The following is a 23,904-nucleotide window of genomic DNA, read 5'->3' on the forward strand; positions in this document are numbered from 1 at the left end:
ATTGGGAAAGATTGACTGCAGGGGGCATGAGGGAATTTTAGGGGGTGATGAAAAGATTCTCTGTCTTGAAAGTGGAGGTCATACCTTGGTTGTTACATGAATGAATGTATTTGTGAAAACCCACTGAAATGTACACTTAGGTGCATTCTATTCTGTGTAAATTACACTTAGATAAAATTGATTAAAAAAAAACCACAGAGAAGGCTAACTCTAAAGCCAAACCAAGCTGGGTGCAGTGGCTCATGCCTATGATCCCAGTGCTTCAGGAGGTTGAGGCAGGAGTATTGCTTGAGGCTAGGAGTTCAAGACCAGTCTAGGCAATATAGCGGGATCCCATCTCTACAAAACAAAACAAAAAACCAAAAACACTTTTCCAGGCATGGTGGCATGTGCCTGTGGTCTCCTAATCGGGAGACTGAAGTGGGGGAATTGCTTGAACCCAGGGGTTCAAGGCTGCAAACAGCTATGATAATATCACTGCACTCCAGCCTGGATGACAGAGCAGACTCTGTCTCTAAAAAAACAAATTTAAAATCCAAACCAAAAACACAACCACAGTTATCTTTTTTTTTTTTTTTTTTTTTTTTTTTTTTGAGACGGAGTCTCGCTCTTTCGCCCAGCCGGACTGCAGTGGCACTATCTCAGCTCACTGCAAGCTCCGCCTCCCAGGTTCACGCCATTCTCCTGCCTCAGCCTCCCGAGTAACTGGGACTACAGGCGCCCACCACTGCGCCCAGCTAATTTTTTGTATTTTTAGTAGAGACGAGGTTTCACCGTGTTAGCCAGGATGGTCTCGATCTCCTGACCTTGTGATACGCCCGCCTCGGCCTCCCAAAGTGCTGGGATTACAGGCATGAGCCACCGCGCCCGGCCAACCACAGTTATCTTAAAGACTTCTGAATGGGCTGAAGAATTACTATGGACCTGTAACCAAAACTCATAGCAGGAAGGAAACTCAACTGAGCCAAATGAGAAATTTTCATGGTTTCTTCAGGAAGAATTTCTTTCTTTTTTTCTCTTTTTCTCCAGAGGAATTTCCCATCTATAGTGGTTTACAGACAGCTGTGTTTCTCCAACCACATTTGTGGTCTGGCTGGTGAAGACTGAAGGACAGATCGTGGTTACATGGTTCTATGTAAAATGACATTGATCATGTTGAGAATAAAACTGTTACTTGTAAGTGGCAGATGATAATGGAAGATTAGGGGTTTCTGGACTCAGAAAATGCCAATGAGTATGCTTTCATAGGTCTATACTGAGACAGGAATGTTCTAAGATTGGTGATGATATTATGCGTGTGAAGGCACAGGGCAGATGTTTTGCTGTTGGCTTCATGGACCCCCATAAAGAAAATCTTGCTGTGAATTCTCTGCTGTATAGAGCACATGTGGGTTTTCTCCTCCTATGAGATTCAAATATCACCTTTTTTTTATATATACAAATAAAAGTCTGTACATGCAACGGCAGACACAAGCCAAATTCCAGTGGAAATACTCTGTATTTCAGGCTGAAGAACATAAAACAAGGACCACAGTGGTCAGCCTTATGACCCATCTAGTCCAGAGACCGGTCTTTTATTTCTTCAGTTCATGAATTCATTGGCTTATTCAGCCAACCTTCATGGTGAAGCTACTATGTGCTCAGTGTTGAAGACACAGAATGTGGCTTCTTTCTTTTTTTTTTTTTCCTCGAGACACAGTTTCACTTTGTCCCCCAAGCTGGAGTGCAGTGGTGTGTTCTCAGCTCACTGCAACCTCCACCTCCTGGCTTCAAGGACCTCTCGTGCCTCAGCTTCCCAAGTAGCTGGGGTTCAGGCACGGGCCAACATGCCTGGCTAATTTTTGTATTTTTAGTACAGACGGGATTTCACCATATTGGCTAGGCTGGTCTCAAACCCCTGACCTCAAGTGATCTGCCCACCTTGGCCTCCCAAAGTGCTGGGATTATAGGCGTGGGCCACAGTGCCTGGTCCAGAATGTGGTTTCTGACTTTTAAGTCTCTCACAGCCCACTGGGTAACACAAATATAAACAAATAATTACAATGCCATATGACAATCTAGGTGAGCATCCATAATGTTTTGAGAATGCAGACAGGGAGTAATTTACACAATCTAGGGAATTAGGAGAGATTTTGCATGCACGCACGTACGCACTCACGCACACAAGCACACAAGCACACACACACGCACGCACGTACGCACGCACACAGAGATGCCCAAGTCCAGTTTGGTAAGAAATCGTTGGCCTTCAACATTTTCTCAAACAATCCATGATGAACATATCATCCATGGATTTCTTTAAACCAACATAAAGCTGAAAATAACAAACAAAAGAAGTAAAAGAGAAAAGTTGCTTCGTATGTTTCTTCCAGTTCTGTGATAAAAAAGGATGGATCATCATATTTCCTTTATCCTACTAATGCAAAAACCATCTTCTGGATATGAAAAAAGAAAATAGCATGTTGGTATAATTTTTTTATTCATCTAATTTTTTTTTTTTTTTTTTCAGTCAGAGTCTCACTCTGTTGCCCAGGCTGGAGTGCAGTGGCTCAATCTTGGCTCATGGCAACCTCTGCCTCCCGGGTTCAAGTGATTCTCCTGCCTCAGCCTCCTGAGTAGCTGGGATTATAGGCACCCATCACCACGCCCAGCTAATTTTTGTATTTTTAGTAGAGACAGGGTTTCGCCATGTTGGCTGGACTGGTCCTGAGCTCCTGACCTCAGGTGAACTGCCCACCTCCGCCTCCCAAAGTGCTGGGATTACAGGCGTGAGCCACTGCACCTGGCCCATCTAATTTATTAATGTGTATGGATGTATTTATTGGTTGCTATTATGCGATTATGCAGATACATTTCCCCCCAGATCCACAAGATACTTGGATTTGGTTACCTAATTCTTGATTTCCATTCTTTGTCCTGACTTTTTTTCCTTTGAGATACCTTCAACCTACTTGTCCTCCTAGGCAAAAAAGATCAATAAGAAAAAATATCATTTGCAAATTTTGTAATGACATTATGAAAATGCAGTTTAATAATACAGCACTCTGGGCTGATTGTGTAATGAGAAGGAGAGGAAAGCCTTTATTTCTTGCTCCTTGATTTGAATCCAAACCAGGTTGGTGTCCAATCCTCTGAGAAACCTATGGTGTCAGCCTCTATGCCCTGCTTTCTCCAAGGGATCTCTGGTCCTCCCAGTTGTGGGTGTTTGATGTCTACCCACTTCAAGCCATACCCAGGCTCAATCCCATTCCCTGGTCCGGGAGTCAGCTTGGCCTTAGTCAGCAGGAGGCTTGGACTCAGGGAGATAGGATATACAGTGTTTACAGGCTCAGCATCTGCTGGGCCTGGCTGCTGATCCAGCTCTGACCACATGGCCCAAGCTCAAGGCTGCCCTTGTACCCTCGTTCTCTCTCTGGTTCCCTGTATCCAGGCCCATTCCTCAATCCTCTGCTTGGTAGCCATTAGTCAGGTGCCAGCTATTTCATTGTCAATGTCCTCTCCCGGGTCCCTGTACCCCCAACCTGTGGCTTCCTCTGTGGCCTGATGACAGAGCAAACTGGTATGGATAAGGTCCCTGTGTATCTCCTACCCTCAGGTGATCCGGCACTCAGTTTCCTGTTGCTGGGCCTCTCACCTATTGTTGCTCCTTGAATGTCACCTTTTACCTGCCCACCTGGGCTGTTTCCATCACCTCCTATTGGTTTTGCCTCCATCCCCACTGCCTGCTGTCCTGCCCTCCTACTTCCCACAGTGCCCTGTGGACACCATCCCCTGAATGACACCCAGCCGCACCTACACCTAGCAGCCCACCTTCAGTCTATCTCATCTTCCTGTGGTTGGATCTCCCATATATAGTGAAGATAAAAAATGGTCATTTGCAAGACTTTCTTCATTTGCTCTAGGGCAGTATTTGCTAAAGTGTGGTGTCCATACCTCTGATACCATCAGGGACGTCTACGGATGGGCATGTTTTGTAAAAAAGTTAATCACTTAATGTACATTATGAGCAAATATAGCTTGCTTTCTCCCTCCCTCCCTCCTTCCTTCCTTTCTTTCCTTCCTTCCTTTTCTTTCTTTCTCTTTCTTTCTTTCTTTTCTTTCTTTCTTTCTTTCCTTCCTTCCTTCCTTCCTTCCTTTCTTTCTTTCTTTCTCCCTCCTTTCTTCCTTCCTTCCTTCCTCTCTCCCTCCCTCCCTCCCTCCCTCTCTCTCTCTCTTTCTTTCTTTTTCTTTCTCTTTTTCTTTCTCCCTTCCCTTCCCTTCCTTCCTTCCTCCCTTCCTTTCTCTTTTTCTCTCTTTCTCTCTCTCTTTCTATTTTTTTGGACAGAGTCTTGCTCTGTCACCAGACTGGAGTGTAGTGGCATGATCTTGGCTCACTGCAACCTCCGCCTCCCGGGTTCAAGCAATTCTCCTACCTCAGCCTCCCAAGTAGCTGGGATCACAGGCATGTGCCGCCACTGTCAGCTAATTTTTGTATTTTTAGTAGAGACGGGGTTTCACCACGTTGGCCAGGATGGTCTCAATCTCCTGATCTCATGATCTGCCCACCTCGGCCTCCCAAAGTGCTGGGATTACAGGCATGAGCCACCATGCCCAGCCAAAATATAGCTTTCAAAACAAACCAGCGAAAAAGGCATCAGCCCACTCTGGTTCAGAACTCGAACTCAGACTTCCTGGTTCAAAACCTGGTTCTTCCACCTATCAGCTGTGAGAGGTCAGCAAGCGACTAACGTCTCCATGCCTCAATTCCCTAATTTGTTAAATGGGCATGATAATAATGGTACCTACCTTATAGAATTCTTGGGAGGACAAAAATAAGTACATGCATGTGAAGCCTTCAATAAGTTAAAACAAAGCATGAGGCATAGTAAGCATCTAATGAAAGTTGCTTTATTACTTTGTGAATATATAGCTAATTGAAAAGAGGAGTGAGTTTTCTTAAATTAAAAAATGGGGCTGGGCATGATGGCTCATGCCTGTAATCCCAGCACTTTGGGAGACCAAGGCCAGGAGTTTGAGACCAGCCTGGTAAACATAGTGAGACCCCATCTCTAAAAAAAAAGAAAGCAGATAATAGTACAGTTGGTACTTAAACATTAAGAGATTGATAAATATACCCATTAGGGAAGGCTAAGCTGCTGTAACAAACAGATTGCTCAAATTCAGTAGCTTAATGTACAAGAAGTTTATTATTTTCTTAACGGTATAGGATAAGTATTTCTGGTTAGCAAGTGGTTTTCCTCCATGCGGTATCTCAGGGCCCCAGGATCCCTTTGTCTTGTCATCATCATCTGAATGCTCAAGGCTGGGTTTCAACTTTCAGATTCTAGCACACAGAAAAGGGGAAAGGAAGAACTTGAAAGAGGCCTAGAGATATCTGAAAGCTTCTAACCCAAGAGCTTACATTTGACTATAACTTAGTTATACGTTCACTCCTAACAACAAGGGAGACTGGGAAAAGAAGTCCAGCATGTCCCAGGCTTGGATGCACAGGTAGGTAACTCAATGTAAATGAATGAAGTTTGGGAAATACTGGTTTCGAAGTGTGTGGCAGGATTCTTCTTAGGGGCAGGGCTCTTCTTAGGGGCAGGGCCAAGGAGCAAGATAGCAGGAAAGGCTTCCCCATGACAGGCAAGGGCCAGTGAATTTTAGGCCCACTGATACTTAATACTGAATTTTACTTTTCCCCATTCTCCATTGTAATTCTCTGATACACTCTGCTCTTACATAAAATCTGTTAACATACAACTTGCTTGGAGGTGTCTGGGGCAGGAAGAATGGAATTTGACAGAATAATCCCCACCGCAAAGATGTCATTACTGTAATACCCAAGAACCTATGAATATACAGTGTTAGCTTACATGGCAAAAGGGACTTTGCAGATGTGATTAAAACTAAAGACCATGAGATGGGAGATTATCCTAGATTATCCAGGTGGACCCAATCTAATCACACGAGCCTTCAGCAGTGGAGAATCGTTTCTGGTTGTGATCAGAGAACTGGAGACATGGCAGCGTGAGAAAATTACAGCCTGACATCGTTTGCTTTAAAGACGGAGAAAAGGGCCATGAGCCAAGCACAGTGGGAAGCTTCAAGAAGCCAGAAAAGGGAAGAAAAGATTGTTCCCTGGAAGTTCCAGAAAGGAGTGTAATTCTGACAATACGTTGATCCTAGCCCAATGCCATCTGTGTTGGATTTCTGACCTCCAAAACTGTCAGATAACAAATTTATGCGGTTTTAAGCCACTGAGTTGGTGCTAATTTTTCACAGGAACTACAGAAAACGAATATAGGAACCTACGTCCCTGGTTGAGAAGAAATGTTAGTGAGGACTGGGCTTGGTGGCTCATGCCTATAATCCCAGTGCTTTGGAAGGCCCAGGCTGGAGAATTACTTGAGGACAGGAGTTTCAGCCCAGCCTGGGCAACACAGCAAGAATCCATCTCTACAAAATAAATAAATACATAAACAAATAAATAAATAATTAGCTGGGCATGGTGGCACATGCCTGTAGTCCCAGCTACTCGGGAGGCTGAGGCAGGAGGATTGCTTGAGTCCAGTGGGTCAAGGCTGCATAAGCTATGATCATACCACTGCATTCTAGCCTGGGTGACAGAGGGAGACCCTGTCTCAAAAAAAATGTTAATGAAGGGAGATGAAGACATGGACAAATGTTGACCAGGCAACAAAAAGTTCTATGGAGCCCAGTGTGGCAACCAGAGTTAAGTGGCTTCCAATCTAGATGAGCTAGATGAGCAACCCAGAGAATCTCTCCCTTGGAAGTACTTGGAGAGGGCATTGGACTTCCCGTAGCCGCTGAGATGGAGGATATTAAATGGAAGGGTAGCCCATGAGCCTGGGGAACTTGAGGATGATCCATTTGCATGTTCTTGGCCATGAATTAAGTTAAAGATGGCCAAGATAAAACCCCACAAACTTTTATTTATCCCAGAAATTCCACCTGTGCCATGAGAACTCCAGTAATCTTGCTCATTTCCAAAGCACTTGCAGAATGCTATGGGCTATTCTGAGTGAGCTGTCAAAATTATGCTTCCCTGGGTGTTTTCTCCAAACAAGTTGTCCCATTCAGCAAAAATAACTCAAGAAGCTGTAGTTTCAGAGACTATCTCCTGAGGCTTTGTGAAACCACCCTGGGTAGCTGGCCTTGAGGCCAAGTCACCACCCATTACAGAGAGGTAGTTCTCCCCTATCAACTAGCAAATATAGAATGAGAAAGGCATTGAGGGTAAACAAATACGCATTTATTACAACTTTGGTGTGCATTTATTACAACTTTGGATATCTGGTTGTGACAAAGGAAGGGAAATGGAGCAGAGATCCCCCTTTTAGGGCCCTGCACTGTCCCCCTAGAAACCTGGACTCCACCCAGAAAACTTTTCAGAAATCTGGACCTGACCTGGACCCCACCAAATGAATCCACTGACAAGCAGACTTCAGGTAAGAGGAAACTCAAGACTGAACTCTAACCACCATTCTTTTTTCTAAATTTCTTCCTGAGGGGCCTGAAGAAGGTCACGTCCACGAGCCAGAGCTAACGTTTTTTTCTGCTGATTCCAAATTTTTAGACACAACTTGCTTTCTGAATCAATCACAAATCAGAAAGTCTTTGAATCTGCCTATAACCTGTAAGCCCTCACTTCAAGATATTCCACTCTTTTACACCAAAACCAAGGTGTAAGCTCCACATACTGATGCACGATTTTGTCTGTAGCTTCTGCTTGCCTGAAATTTACCCCGCCTTTATTTTATTTTATTTTATTTTAGGAGGCGGAGTTTCGCTCTTGTTGCCCAGGCTGGAGTGCAATGTGCGATCTCCTTTGACTGCAACCTCCACCTCCTGGGTTTAAGTGATTCTCCTGCCTCAGCCTCCAGAGTAGCTGGGACTACAGGCACCCACCACCATGCCTGACTAATTTTTTTTTTTTTTTTTTTAGTAGAGATGGGGTTTCACCATGTTGTCCAGGATGGTCTCAAACTCCTGACCTCAAGTGATCCACCCACCTCGGCCTCCCAAAGTGCTGGGATTACAGGAGTGAGCCACCGTGCCCAGCCAACCCGTGCCTTTAAAAACTCTTAACTGTGAGCCATCGGGGAGGTCTGGTCTTAAACATGAGCTGCCCTGATTCTCCCTGCTTGATGCTGTGCAAATAAATGACTTCCCTTCCACCACTGCAAAAACCTCTGTTGGAAGTCTGGACCTTACTGCATTGAGTGAGCAGACTCCCAGTTAGGTTTTATAACAGAATCTGTATCTAGAACACCCACAAGCAGAGTTCTAGACCTTCAAAAAGAGGATGGAATCAGTGGCTAAACAAATAAATGCCTCCAGCTCGTGACCCTGAACATCCATATTTATTCTTGTCAACTGAGAGCAGGACTTGCCAGGCAGGACCAGAATTGCATGGGGACTGAGTGCAGTCAGGGGGTATGGGTGAGTATGGAGGGCCCTCCATAGCTGTTCCCCTTGTGAGTGATGTTCCTTTGAGGTTTGAACCCTGGTCATCCCCTGTCGTTCCCAGATGCCCCACTCAGGCCTGAGTCCTGCTGAGCAGGGTCAGCCCGACACTGTATCTGTGTGGCCTGTGACAGTGACAGCTCAGTCTCTCAGCCTCTCCACACACTCACCCCAAAGCAAGCACTGATCCTATTAAGGGTTTATTCATAGCAACAACAGGAAATGGAGAGGCAGTGAAAAGTCACCTCCTGTGTTCCTCCTTTTTCCTTTTTCCACTTAGAATCCTTAAAGACAGGCAGTCTTCTGGTTCTACAAACCTTTAATACATTTAGAAAAGATGCATAGATTGAGTAAAGTAGAGGTTTGCCCCTGAGAAGGACTGGAGTGAGACTCATCTACATTTCAGAAGATCTTTTCTTTACTTTTCTTTTCTTTTCTTTTTTTGAGATCGAGCCTTGCTCTGTTGCCTAGGCTGGAGTGCAGTGGCACAATCTCGGCTCACTGCAACCCCCACCTCCTGGATTCAAGCAATTCTCCTGCCTCAGCCTCCTGAGTAGCTGAGACTACAAGTGCCCACCACCACACTCAGCTAATTTTTGTATTTTTAGTAGAGACGGGGTTTTACCATGTTGTCCAGGCTGATCTCAAACTCCTGGACTCCACCTGCCTCGGCTTCCCAAGGTGCTGGAATTACAGGTGTGACCACCGTGTCCGGCCTCAGAAGACCTTTTCTAGGCCTAGGCATTGCCAGGCGGGTGGGCCTTGAGAGGAGTGTCTGGGATGCTGAATGAAGATAGACATGGGGACTGGGAGCAGAAAGGAGGGAAAGGGTGTTCCCCAAGGCAGTTGGTTGGACAAGATCCCCTGAAGTTCGATGACTGGACAACAGGACAGGCACAGAAGAGCCCATCCTTCAGGGGTAGGCCTCATTGTTTCTCCTAGCTACAATTTATTTATTTATTTATTTATTTGTTATTTATTTATTTATTTATTTTGAGACGGAGTCTTGCTCTGTCACCCAGGCTGGAGTGCAGTGGCACAATCTCGGCTCACTGCAAGCTCTGCCTCCCAGGTTTATGCCATTCTCCTGCCTCAGCCTCCCGAGTTGCTGGGACTACAGGCGCCCGCCACCACGCCCAGCTAACTTTTTGTATTTTTAGTAGAGACGGGATTTCACCGTGTTAGCCAGGATGGTCTCGATCTCCTGACCTGGTGATCCGCCTGCCTCGGCCTCCCAAAGTGCTGGGATTACAGGCATAAGCCACCGCACCCAGCCCTAGCTACAATTTAATAACTTTAACATTATGATTTATTTACCATTTGTCTTTCCTAGTAGACAATAAGCCCCATGGGGGCAGGAAACATGTACCCACCCTGTCCTGCACAGAACAGCACATTGTAAGCCCTCATTAAGAGTTCAATGGATGAATAGGGACTTAGTAGATTTTAGATACATTGTAGGTGATTTCTAGACAAACAGTTGCACGTGTTAGGAGCTCTTTGATAGGGCTCTGCAGAGGAGTGGGATTTTAAACTGGGCCTTAAGAGGGTCTGGTTAAAGGGAATCCAACAGTAGAAAGGATGTATTTTAATGAAAATACAACCCCAGGGCAGCTATGCAACTTGGCTAGTAGGCTTCAATTGCTTTTTCATGGTGGATCTTATCAGGAAAAGACGTGAAACATGCATACCTGTTACATGTATATTTATTTAAAAATTATTTACATGCATGACTGCTTGTATTAGTTGCACATACTAGAAGACAGAAGCTCCAATATTTTCTTCCTGTATCCCAGTGGGTTGTCTTATATCCACACTATTTATTTATTTATTTTTTGAGACAGAGTCTTGCTCTGTCGCCCAGGAGGGCAGCGGTGCAATCTCAGCTCACTGCAACCTCTGCCTCCCTGAGTTCAAGTGATTCTCTTGCTTAGTATCCTGAGTAGCTGAGACTACAGGTGTGCACCACCACATCCTGCTCATTTTTTGTATGTTTTCAGTAGAGATGTGGTTCACCATGTTGGCCAGGGTGGTCTCAAACTCCTGACCTCAAGAGATCCGCCCTCCTTGGCGTCCCAAAATGCTGGGATTACAGGCATGAGCCACTGTGCCCGGTCTTGTACCTACACTTTGCAAGCCACTCGTGCTGGCTGATGACATCTTGGTCAGAGAAAGTGACCTGGGGTACAGGGGGTATGGCCTAAGTCTCAAAGACAAGTGGATTCTGATGCTTGTTTTCACCAACTACTGGCCTTTCTCAGTTGCAGTAATTTTTTTTTTCTTTTTTAGAGTGAGCGTCTCACTCTGTTGCCCAGGCTGGAGTGCAGTGGTGCAATCATAGCTCACTACAGCCTTAAACTCTTGGTCTCAAGCAATCATTCTGCCTCAGCCTCAAAGCAGCTGAGATTACGGGAGTGTGCCACTATGCCCGGCTAAAGTTTTTATTTTTATTTTTGTAGAGATGGGGTCTTGCTATGTTGCTCAGTCTCGTCTTTTTTTTTTTATTTTTATTTTTTCTTTTTTTGAGGCAGAGTCTTGCTCTGTCTCCCAGGCTGGAGTGCAGTGGCAAGATCTTGGCTCACCTCTGAATCCTGGGTTCAAGCAATTCTCCTGCCTCAGCCTCCCATGTAGCTGGGACTACAGGTATGTGCCACCATGCCTGGCTAATTTTCTGTCTTTTTAGTAGAGATGGGGTTTCACTATGTTGGCCAGGCTGGTCTCGAACTCCTGACCTCAAGTGATCTGCCCACGTTGGCCTCCCAAAGTGCTGGGATTACAGGTGTGAGCCATCGCGTTCAGCCTCAGACTGGTCTTGAATTTCCACCCTCAATAGATTCTCCCGCCTCAGCCTCCCAAAGTGCTTAGACTGCAGGCATGAGCCACTATGCCTGGCCAATTGTAGTAACTTTAATAACAACATTAACTATTAGGTTGGTGCAACAGTAATTGTGGCTTTTGCCATTAAAAGTGATGACAAAAACCGCAATTACTGTTGCACCAACGTAATAATACTTATTGAGTGCAGAAAGGCTGAAATTCTAACAGACAATGGCTAGGCCATCTGTGACAACAGAACTCTGACCGGAAGACTGGGAATGGTGGCTCACGCTTGTATTCCCAGCACATTGGGAGGCCGAGGCAGGTGGATCTCTTGAGTCCAAGAGTTTGAGGCCAGCCTGGGCAACACAGAGAAACCCACCTCTACTAAAAATACAAAAATTATCTGGGCACAGTGGTGTGCACCTGTGGTCCTAGCTACTCGGGAGGCTGAGGTGGGAGATCCCTTGAGCCTAGGAGGTTGAGGCTGCAGTCAGCCGAGATTGTGCTACTGCACTCCAGCCTGGGCAACAGAGTAAGACCCCGTCTCAAAAAAAAAAAAAGAACTCTGATCTGAAACGTCTGCTGCAAGTGGCTCAACATGGCCAGGACATGGCTGCCAGCTTCTCAGATTTTTGCCCAATTTTCAATTTTGAACCAACCAAAGAAAGTGAAATATGTACTCCTCACTGATCACATGGAAACCCTGCTTCTAAGTTAGCCTACCTCCCGCTTCCCCAGACCAGCAGCCTTCAGTCAGGGTGCACTTGTCCCTTTCATGCCCCAGAAGCTTTTCTTTTTCTTTTCTTTCTTTCTTTCTTTTTTTTTTTTTTTGAGACGGAATCTCACTCTGTCGCCCAGGCTGGAGTGCAGTAGTGCAATCTTGGCCCACCGCAACCTCTGTCTCCCAGGTTCAAGTAATTATTTTGCTTCAGCCTCTCTAGCAGCTGGGAGGTGTCCCACCACACCCACCTAATTTTTGTATTTTTAGCAGAGACGAGATTTCACCATGTTAGCCAGGCTGGTCTTGAACTCCTGACCTCAGGTGATCTGCCCACCTTGGCCTCTCAAAGTGCTGGGATTTCAGGCGTGAGTCACCTTGCTCAGCCCCTAGAAGCTTTTCTTTTCTTTCCTCTGCCTGCCTTTGAGTTTCTACCACATGCAAGGAATGCTGCCTGACTCCCTTTCAGTACAGCAAGCTCAGAATAGACAGCCTTTGCTTGTCCTCACTTGGGTGGTCTTTGTTTATTTCCATGGTGCTTATTAGATGCCTAGCACTGAGCTAAGTAATTTACACATATTAGCTCATTTATGCTTGCAACTTCAAGAGGTAGTATTATGGATATTATTCCTGTTTGACGGCTGGAAAAACAAAATCAGGTAATGCCCAGAGAAGTGAGGTAGCTTGCTCAAGGTCACACAGCAGATTCAATGGTGAGGCTAGGCTGATGCATGTACAATGCCTGACACACAATACCTAGGCACTGAGAACACTCAGCACAGCTTGGTCTTTCCCTGTTTACTTATCTCCCCTGTAAGCTCCCCACCACTGCTACACTGTGAATTCTTGAAGGGGGGAGGTAGATTCATGTCTTTTTGTTTCCTCCTTTAAAAAATCTGCAGCTGGGTGCGGTGGCTCACTCCTGTAATCCCAGCACTTTGGGAGGCTGAGGTGGGCAAATCACCTGAGGTCAGGAGTTCAAGACCAGCCTGACCAACATGGAGTGTTACTGAGACAGGAGAGAATCAACTCGGGATGCTGAGACAGGAGAATCGCATGAACTCAGGAGGCAGAGGTTGTAGTGAGCCGAGATCATGCCATTGCACTCCAGCCTCGGTGACAAGAGCGAAACTCCGTCTAAAAAACAAAACAAAACAAAACAAAACAAAACAAAACAAAAAACACTCTGCAGGTAGGAGGCCATAATCCTAAAAGGATTAACGCAGGAAAGGAAAACCAATTACTGCATGTTTTCACTTATAAGCGAGAGTAGACATTGAGTATGTGTGGATATCAAGATGGGGACAATGGACACTGGGGCTACTACAAGTGGGGTGGGGGGGACATGGGTTGAAAAACTACCAGCCAGGCACAGTCGCTCACTCTTGTAATCTCAGCACTTTGGGAAGCTGAAGCTGGCAGATTACCTGAGGTCAGAAGTTCGAGACCTGCCTGGCCAACATGGCAAAACCCCATCTCTATTAAAAATGCAAAAATTAGCCAGGTGTGGTGGCCCTGCCTGTAATCCCAGCTACTCGGGAGGCTGAGGCAGGAGAATCGCTTGAACCCAGGAGGTGGAGGTTGCAGTGAGCCCAGATCGTGCCACTGCACTCCAGCCTGGGCAACAGCAAGACTCCGTCTCAAAAAAAAAAGAAAGAAAACTACCTATTGGTTACTATGCTCGTTAGTACCTGGGTGACAGAATCCATACCCCAAACCTCAGCATCACACAATATATTCATGTAACAAACCTGCACGTATACCCTCTATCTAAAATGAAAGTTGAAATTATAACAACCAAAACTCCAGTATCTTTTGCAATGCTCAGGGCTTTATGAGAGTGAAGGCTTTGCCTCGCCAATTCTAGCAAGAGTAAACGAGTTGGCCAAACCTCTGTAGAGAGATGAGTCCCTGGTTTCCCTTGGCGAAACTCCAAGTATTTTAACTCCTGTAATGGACTCAGATGAGATGCGATACATTTTTAACAGACAAACAAAGAGGACAGAGTCATGTAAAAGGCATATATTATCTGAACCATGGTTGAGTGAAAAATGTATTTGAAATAAAAAATCCTTGCACAGAAATACCATTGGTCTCTTTCCTTTCAGTTTGCTCAACCAACTAACCAAAGAAACTCTTTTGATAAAGCTTTTGTAGTTAAACTGAGTTTTATGAGTGGGAACTGTTTTGGGTGCCATCCAAGATAAATTTCTTCTTTTAAAGTCAAGAACAGATTTATTCTTTGGTGACCGAAATGGGACTGGAACCCAGACCTTATGGCGAGCAGACCACACAGCCACTGAAGTGTAGTTTTGTTGGTTTCAGAAGCAGCTGGTATATAATAAACGTTTAGTTGATTATGTTTTTGCATATGTAACGTGCTAGGCAGGTCCTTAAACTTTTAGGGTCATTGACTATGTTGTGAATCTGATGAAACTTACAGGTCTTTTCCCCAGAAAAATGTCTATGTAACATGCAGATACATTTTTGCATCTGATTGAGGGCTATTCATGAACTCCTGAAGTCTAGCTAGGGTGTCTCTAGGGAGAGGAGCTGGCTAGGGACATGGAATAGTGCTTTTGAGTAGAATCGAAGGCCCACGTAAGGTTAGACACCACCAATTGGAAATGCCTGCAGGCTTTGAGATGATGTGGTTTTTCCCTGGGTACACTTGCTCTTGCCTTTGTCCTTGGGTTGAGAAAGAAGAAGGTGAAATTGATTCAGAGTTGGGGATTGCTGGGCTGGGGCAGTGGAAAAATATGATATACATGTGCATGATCCTTAATAGCAGGCGCTATTAGGAATGTGTTTGAAATAAATGAGTAACCATGAACTCCAGGAAGAGGAGGGAAGGAACTCCAGAGGGGATAGAGGCATGGACACCTGGGAAGGAGAACGAAGTTGTTGGCTGGAGAATATGTTTGTTTGGAGTTGAGAATGGGAGAGATAAAAAGCTAGGGAACAGTAATAACAGGCTGGGATTTTAGTACAGAATTGCAGGAGTGGAAGGCTCCTCTGTGAATACAGGGTTCAGGATGAGGCCATGACAGTGGGTCACTCATTGAGTAGTGTCCAGTGTCATTTTTGAACACAGAAGCTGCCCAGAATGCGTGCAGGAGCTGAGAGGAGGCCCCTGGAGGATGCATGATAAAGCCAAAAGTTAATTTGCATCAGGGACCTCTCTGACTTTAGAGAAAGCACAGAAATCTCTCTGAAATTGAAATTTGCCTGGAAACTTCTCGATTACTCTGAGGCTGTTTCCTCTACTTTTGTTTCCTGTCTCCCACTCCCAAATACGCACACGCTTGAGAGTCAGCCTCAAGCATGTACTTAGAGCCACTTACTGCTGCTTGGGCACCCTAGCCCAATGCCTCAGCCTCCCTGGCTTCAGTCCTGCGGCTGAGTGAATGTTCAAAAATTATTTTTGCAGAAGCTTCCATTGATTGTGCTAGCTCCATCTGTAGTGTGGTTATAATAACACCCAACTCAACTGGATACTCCATGAGATGCTCAGTAACCCAAGTTTCTTCCCACACAGCCTCTCTCTTGCCTAACATGTGTGGCTAAAAATCATCCCTTGTGCCTTTTTAACTGTTTTGTGTCCACTTTCAGGTAGATTATACAAAGCATGTGCCCTGAGGATCCGATTGCACCCAGGCACAGAGTTCCAAGGGAATGAAATAAAAAGACTATTTTTTTTGCATATACATTTCTATGTTAAAAATCAAAACTTAAAATAATACATAAGCAAAAACAAAACAAGAAACCAAGCCCCAGAAAAAACCAAAACAACCGCAAAAACAAAAACAAAAACTTTAATGAGATCAAAATGATGAGGGGAAAACGACCAGCTCCATTTAGCTTTGCTGCCCGATTTCTATTAGTTGGCGGCCTGATTTCCATTTTAGACCCAAGGAATTAAATGGATCAACCGGCGGGGGGGGGGGGGGGGGTTCGAATTCCAGTATTTCGAGTTCCTGGGTTTTGTTTGGGAAGAGGAAGAGGTAGTGGAAAACCAGGAGCCAAATGAATATGCTTCTTATAATAAAATTTGAACAGAGCAGTGGGTGGGCCTAGAAGCAGTGACTGGGTAGGTTAGAATTCTCGCACGCAGAGAATCCCCCCAAGCCCGCTCACGCCCGGCCTGGCTCCGAAAGTCTCAGAATCCGAGCCTCCAGGCCAGATTTTCCCTCTAGCCATTCCTGGCCACGCAGCGCGGAGCCGCGAGCACACAGAAAAGGATGTCTTCATTGCCAACCGGGATGGAACGAACCCGCCCGCTCGGAAGTACTGAGAACTAAAGGGTCCCTCCAGCGCCGGCCGCAGCCAGCATGCCTTGACTGCGTCCATCCCGCGCGGTCCCCACTCTCCAGGCGCCCCCGCCCTGCCCGGGTGCGCGCGCACGAGTCGGCGAGCCGGGGAGCTGTGCGCTCGGCAGCCTGCGGGCGGCGGCGGCCGACAGCCTCTCGGGGACGGGGTGGCGAGGGACGGCGGAGGAGGAGCTGGCGCCGCCGCCGCTCCCCTCGGGCCGCGCCCCGCCCTCCGCCGCCACCTGCGCGTCCCCTCCGGGCTCCTCAGCTCCGGGGCTGTGTGGCTTTTGGTGCCGCAGCGGCGGTGTCACTGCGTCCGCCAATTGGGAGACTCGGCGTTTGGCTCCCTGGGGGCGCGGGACGAGCCGCGCGGCCGGATCTGGCGAGCGGAGGGTGATTCGGCGCGCGTACCTCCGGGCCGCGCTGCCCGCGACGTTTTGGGAGGGGGTAGCGAACTGCTGTGACTTTTGAGGTCCGACTCCTTCCCGCCAGCCTCGCGACGCGCCAGCTCCGAGACAGGCCGGTGTGCCCTGAAGGCCCCGAAGGTTCTCGGCGCGGTTTGGGGGCTTGGAACGTGTCCGGGAGCCGGCGGCGCTGTGCGCGCTGGTGAGTTTGCCGGCGGGGTGGGGTGGACCCCGCGCGGGGGGCGGAGAGGACGTAGCGCTCGGCCCCGCGCCCGCCCCCTAGTGTTGCCCCCACTTTGAGAGTAATTGAGACTTGAGCGTGACTGCGGAGCCTGGAGGATGCGGGCGCCCCGAGCGGGCTTCCCCTCTGCCCGGCGCGATGGAGCGGGTCGGTGAGCGGAACAAAGGCGCCCGCCCGGGGGAGCGGGTCCTCCGCTGAAGAGCGCGGGTGGCGCGCCGCGACGGCCGCCTGCGGGCCAGGGTGGAGGCTGTGCGGCCCCAGGCGCGGCGCGCTCCGCCGTGGGCGAGCGGCGATCCCTGAGCCCGGCACCTGCGCGCCGCTCCGTGTGCGCCTCCCGGGCAGCCCCGCCTGCCGGCCTCGGAGTCCGCGGCGCCGGCGGCTGGAGGTCCAGAGGCGAACCACTTGCTGGTGCAGAAGAGAAACCCCCAAGTCCCTGGCCTTTCTCCGAGACGCCTGGAAGGGGCTGTGCGCCGTGGACTGAGCAGGCGTCTCGGGGAGCACTTCTGCAGAGCGAGGACTTCCATGTGAGCGATTCCGTTCTCCCCACCACCAACCCGACCTCCCAGCCGTCTCCACCGCCCGAGCATCCTTGAAGTGGGGCGGGCAGGGGCTTGGATCCCTGCCGGCCGTCTGGTGTGTGAGGCTTGCACGGCCCCTGGCTGCCCCGCGCCTCGCCGGAGCCCGAGGGGGCGCGGGTCCGGGGCGAGGGCCGGCCGGGCTGTTTGATGGCTTCACTGAGAAGAGTCAAAGTGTTGTTGGTGTTGAACTTGATCGCGGTAGCCGGCTTCGTGCTCTTCCTGGCCAAGTGCCGGCCCATAGCGGTGCGCAGCGGAGACGCCTTCCACGAGATCCGGCCGCGCGCAGAGGTGGCCAACCTCAGCGCGCACAGCGCCAGCCCCATCCAGGATGCGGTCCTGAAGCGCCTGTCGCTGCTGGAGGACATCGTGTACCGGCAGCTGAATGGTAAGGACGCACGCCGGCGCCTCCGGGGCTCGGCGCGGGCGGGCCAGGCACAGGGTGAGTCCCAGGGTCCCTGCGCGCTGCGCGCTGTGCCTGGGAGCCGGCACATCCTGGCTCCCGCGCGCTCCTTCTTACCCTTCCTGCCCCGTTTCGGGCAGATGGCCGGGGCTGCTGGAAAGAACAACTTGCCTGATTCTTTTCTGTGCCCCACCTGCAAATTTGGTTTTATCCTGGAAACATGTCAGTACGGTTGGCTCCCGGTCCCTGCGTGCGGACTGGAAATCATTCCCTGGCGACTCTAGCCCGAGCGCAGAAACTAGTGGAGCGGCCAAATGGGACTGGAGGCGCGCGGGCAGACGTGTAGGAGGAAATAGTCTTAGAGCCCAGCGTTTGGTGGGGTACCAGTAGGGAGCCTGGGAGATTGGAGGGCTTAGATGTCTGCAGACAAAGTCAAGGCCCCAGGTCGCGGAGCTAATGCGCTTAGGTAGTATATCGGAGGAATATGTTATCTCTCTATGAGGCGAGCTGCTCAGCTAAGAATGAGGACTCCTCCGTTCCTGCCGCCTGTGTTTCTCCTTGGGGGCTGCGGAGGGGCAATTGTTAAAGCTCAGGGTGGGCCTGGGAAGTTTCCAGAATGTAGCAAAGAGAGATGCGGCATCCCATTAGTGACAATTGTCAGAATCTGTCCCATCTAAAATGTTGTGCTCAGTACTTCAGGAGAAGAGGGAGACTTTTTATGTGCTCTCGTCACACCTGGGCCAGGTCATTGGACGCTAGCTGTCCCCAACGTCAGAGTGAGTGTTACCTACCTGAGTACAGGCAGGTTTCCAGGACGCGTGGGGTTATCCAAGGCAGATACGTACTTAGGTACAGACTACCTCCTCCCTTTCTGAGCTTGTAGCTCATGTTCTCAAACGAACTGCAGATAATCACGAAGATCGTGATAATAATAACTGATGGAATTCTTGCTGTGTGCCAGATGCGTGCAAAGACATTACAAGTACATTATCTCACTGTATGTTCACATCTGTCCAGCGAGGCTCCACCCATCCCCAGAGGGGAAATGAGAAAACGAAGCGAGGGGAGGTTAACTAAGTTGCCCTGTGTTAAATAAGATATAACTGCGCCCCAAACCACTGTAATCGGAATAATAATAGAGTTTGGAGTCAGAACCCTGTGTCTGGTTGACCACAGAGCCTGTGCGCTTGACCTCTTAGGCACAAACTTCTATCCATGGTTTTCCCCTAAGTGAGAGGAGTATTAGGTTTGTTGAAAACAGAAATATGTGGAATTGCAAATACAGACATATACCTTCTCACATTGGAGGATCTCAGCTGTCTTCACTGTGGTGGCAAAGGGCAGGGAGAAGGAGGATGGCAAATGGCTCTTTTCAGGCTCACCAAAGGTCCCTGCTGGGTCCTGGGGGAGGGATGGGATGGAGGGAGAGGGGTGGTCAGATCTCTGAGCAGGTGAAAGGATGCTGCGGTCTTCTCGAAGCCATTTGACAGGTATCCAGGGGATGCCTTGAACTTGCAGGGTATATGGCCTGACTGTCAGGGTAGCCCACGGAAGTTATGCAGAAGCTCTTCTCTCAGGTGTCAGAAATATGGCACAGAATGCGACAAAAACCCATAGTTCATTTCTGGAGGAATCAGAAACTTATGGGGTGGCCATATAATTTGGGATAGATTCCTACCGTAGACACACCCATAGGAACTTCAAAGGATAACCTGGTTTCCCTCACTTATCAGGCTTTTCTCAGGGACACAGGTTATTTTAGTATCAGTTTCTTTCTTTGTTTTATGTTTTCCTTTTTTTTTTTTTTTTGAGACAGGGTCTTCTCGCTCTGTCACCCTGGCTGGAGTGCAGTGGTGCAATCATAGCTCACTGCAGCTTCGAACTCCTGGGCTCAAGCCATTCTCTGGCCTCAGCCTCCCAAGTAGCTGGGTCTACAAGTGTGCATCACCATGCCCTGCTGATTTTTTAATTTTTTGTAGAGACAGGGTCTTGCTAGGTTGTCCAGGCTGGTCTCGAATTCCTGGCTTCAAGCAATCCTCCTGCCTGGGCCTCCCAAAGTGTTGGGATGACAGGCGTGAACTACCATGCCTGGCCCCAGTATTAGTTTCAATTAGGAGCATTAAATATTATATAGCTGTACCCCAACTTCCCTCATAGGAATAATAAAATTCTATAATAATAACTGATGGAATTCTTGCCGTATGCCAAATGTGTGCAAAGACATTACAAGTGCATTATGTCACTGTATGTTCACATCTGTCCAGAGAGGCTCCACCTATCCCCAGTTGAGAAATGAGAAAACTAGGTGAAGGGAGGTTAGGAGGCTACTTTCTACTTGCCACAGACATACATGAACCCATTGAATCTTTACAATGACTTGCGAGATGGGTGCTCTGACACCCGCCTTAACAACTTCCTCACAGTCACCCAGCTAGTGAGTGTCAGAGCTCGGAATCGAACCTGGAATGTCAGGCTCCACAATGGAGGTTCTTAGCTCCTGCACCAGTGTCTCGATCTTCAGCATGTGCATCTGAAGAGCCCTTTAAGACAGATTTCTGGGCCTCCCGCCCAGGTCTGGGGTGGGGCCTGAGAATTTGCCTCTCTAACAAACTTGGGACAGGGCCCTTGACCCACGGCCCGATACTCTGCTGCCTGCATCAAGCAGAGTAAAGGTAGAAAACCCATCCAACCTCCAAAGCCAGCTCATTTTGGGGACTTAAGCTGAGAGCTTGCTTCAGATCGGCTGGCGTCTGGCTTCCTTCTCTGTGGCCTTCTGCCCTGTAAACAGTTCCCGGACTGGTGGAGTCAGGTGCTGTGGGATGGGAAGGCTGAGTTTTCTGGACTTGCAAGTTGGCAGCAAGGCCAAGTTGAGAGCTTTTCCTGGGCAAGCTAAGAATGCAAGCTGTGACTGGGCAGATGTTATCATCCTGACTGCCTAGTGTCATTTGCAGTGACATGAAGCCTGCAGAAAAAGAGCAGGGAAAAATTGTGAAATATAGGGGGCTCTTCCTCTCTCTCCACCTGGCCCCTCAAGCACCTTCATCCTCTGCTGGTGCTTGATTTGGGTAATGCGTGTCCCATCTGTTGATGCCCTCTGCCTGCTGCAGTGGGAGGCTGCTGCAAGAAGGCAAAGGGCTCCTAGTGCCTGGGGAGACACATGCTCTGTTGCTCTGCAGCCGGTCTTCATTCATTGCTCTGGAGGGTGGAGAAGGAAACCTTGACCTTAATGTTCTTTATTCCCTTGGAATTAATGGAGAGGCTGTTAGAGCCAGTGCACTGTGCATGTAAGAGGGCCAAGGCCACTTGGTACAGAGTGGAAGCCAGGCATTTTAAAGGTTGCTCAAGTTTCTTAAATCTTTCCCATGGACTCCTGTGAAGTCCAAGCAGGTGGGATTTATGGAGGGCTCGACCTCCTCCGGGCTTCCTCTTCTTTTTTTTTGAGATGGAATCTCGCTGTGTCGCCAGGCTGGAGTGCAGTGGTGTGATCTCTGCTTGCTGCAGTCTCTGCTTCCTGGGTTCAAGTGACTTTCCTGCCTCGGCTCCCGAGTAGCTGGGACTACAGGCACCCGCCACCATGCCCGGCTAATTTTTGTATTTTTAGTAGAGACGGGGTTTCGCCATGTTGGCCAGGCTGGTGTTGAGTTCCTCACCTCAAGTGATCCACCCGTTTCGGCCTCCCAAAGTGCTGGGATTACAGGTGTGTGAGCCACCGTGCCCTGCCTGTATGCTGCTGCTTCTTTTTTTTTTTTTTTTTGAGTCAGAGTCTCACTCTGTCACTCAGGCTGGAGTGCAGTGATGCAATCATAGCTCATTGCAACCTCTACTTCCCAGGCTCAAGTGATCTTCCCACCTCAGCCTCCCTAGTAGCAGGGACTACAAGTACGTGCCACCATGCCTTGCTAATTTTTGTATTTTTTGTAGAGATGGGGTTCTGCCATATTGCCAGGGCTGGTTTCAAGTGATCCCCACCCCCACCTCCTTTTCACCCCCCTCCCCACCTCTGGCCTTGGCCTCCCAAAGTGCTGGGATTAGAGGTGTGAGCCACAGCGCCTTGACTATAGGCCTTTTAAGGGCTGAAACCATATTTTAGATATTTTTTTTTTTTCCTTGAGACGGAGTCTCGCTCTGTCTCCCAGGCTGGAGCGCAGTGGCTCCATCTTGGCTCACTGCAAGCTCCGCCTCCCGGGTTCGCGCCATTCTCCTGCCTCAGCCTCCTGAGTAGCTGGGACTACAGGCGCCCACCACCACGCCCAGCTAATTTTTTGTATTTTTAGTAGAGACGGGGTTTCACCGTGTTAGCCAGGATGGTCTCGATCTCCTGACCTCGTGATCTGCCCGCCTTGGCCTCCCAAAGTGCTGGGATTACAGGCGTGAGCCAGCACGCCCGGCCATTTTGGACTTTTAATACCACCCGCCATCCCTCAGCACACCACGGCCCCTTGCACTTAATGGGGCACTTAAGGTTTATTGGTTGATCAAGTTGTTGGGAGCTAGTTTGAGGAGGTAAATGATGGCCAGATAGGAAATAACCTCAAGGCTGTAAAGTCTGGGTTGGGTTGGATGGATGTGGAGAGGGGTGGGGGCTGGGAGGACTCAGCTAGAGAGACTGAGTGTGAGGAAGCCATCTTGCCTGCGCCATCTTGAGGCTCGTCTAGTCTTCACCTTCCTGACTGAAGGGGACGAGATCCCTCGAGGCCCTCGGAAGTGAGCCAGGTTAGGAATAGGCAAGTTTCAGCGTGTTTTCATTAAATGTATGATTTCATAACATGAATATGGCTTTATAGTTAAGCCTTGAACAATGCAGAGATTAGGGATGCCAACGCTTGCACAGTCAAAAATCCAAGTATAATTTTTGACTCCCCCAAAACTTAACTATTAATAGCCTACTGTTGACCAGAAGGCTTACTGGTAACATAAGCAGTTGATTAACACTTATTTTCTATGTTGTGTGTATTATACACTGTATTCTTATAAAAAGTAAGCTAAAGAAAAGGAAATGTTATTAAGAAAATTGTATGGGCAGGGCGCATTGGCTCATGCCTGCAATCCCTGTACTATGGGAAGCTGAGGTGAGAAGATCAGTTGAGGCCAGGAATTTTAGACCAACCTGGGCAACATAGCAAGACCTCATCTTTACAAAAATCAGCTGGGCATGGTGGTGCACACCTGTGGTCCCAGCTCTTCAGGAGGCTGAGGTGGGAGGATGTTTTGAGCCTAGGAGTTCGAGGCTACAGTGAGCTATGATTGTGCTACTGCTCTCCAGCCTTCTGGTTCAAAAGAAAAAAAAAGTCATGTGGAAGAGAAAATATATTTACTATTAATTGAGTAGAAGTGGATTATTGTAAAGGTCTTCATCCTGGTCGTCTTCACATTGAGTAGGCTGAGGAGGAGGAGGAAGGATTGGTCTTGCTGTCTCAGGGGTGGCAGAGGAAGAAAAAAATCTGTGTACAGGTGGACCCACACAGTTGAGACCCTTGTTGTTCAAGGGGTCAACTGCATATTCTTTTTTGTATATAAAATTAATTCATATTTATTGTAGAAAATATGGAAAATCTAAAACAATTATACCAGAGACAATACCGTGTTAAAAAATTTTTGCATGATGGCCTGTTGGCTTTGTACAAGCATTAAGAAACTGGACCTAGTGGCCAGGCACAGTGGCTCACGCCTGTAATCCCAGCACTTTTGGGAGGCCAAGGTGGGTGGATCACTTGAAGGCCAGGAGTTCCAGACCAGTCTGGCCAACATGGCGAGACCCTTTCTCTACAAAAAAATACAAAAATTAGCAGGGCGTGATGGCTGGTGCCTGTAATCCCAGCTACTCTGGAGGCTGAGGCAGGAGAATCGCTTGAACCTGGGAGGCGGAGGTTGCGGTGAGCTGAGATTGCACCACTGCACTCCAGCCTGGGCGACGGAACAAGATTTGGTCTCAAATAAATAAATAAAATAAAAAAGAAAGTG

At 48.3% G+C, this 23,904-nt stretch overlaps 1 protein-coding gene across 1 annotated transcript in view; it reads left to right on the top strand.

Annotated features, from left to right (window-relative positions):
* The first annotated feature begins 16,284 nt into the window (after positions 1 to 16,284).
* The window catches only part of GALNT17 (polypeptide N-acetylgalactosaminyltransferase 17), a 591,258-nt gene continuing 583,638 nt past the window's right edge, over positions 16,285 to 23,904 (top strand). Inside the window, exon 1 of the mRNA XM_054559161.2 lies at positions 16,285 to 17,928. Coding sequence (XP_054415136.1) covers positions 17,691 to 17,928 — 238 coding nt within the window. The 5' untranslated portion in view covers positions 16,285 to 17,690. The remainder of the gene's footprint in view (positions 17,929 to 23,904) is intronic.

The sequence above is a fragment of the Pongo abelii genome, chromosome 6 (genome assembly GCF_028885655.2).
Source record: "Pongo abelii isolate AG06213 chromosome 6, NHGRI_mPonAbe1-v2.0_pri, whole genome shotgun sequence".
Classification (NCBI taxonomy): Eukaryota; Metazoa; Chordata; class Mammalia; order Primates; family Hominidae; genus Pongo; species Pongo abelii.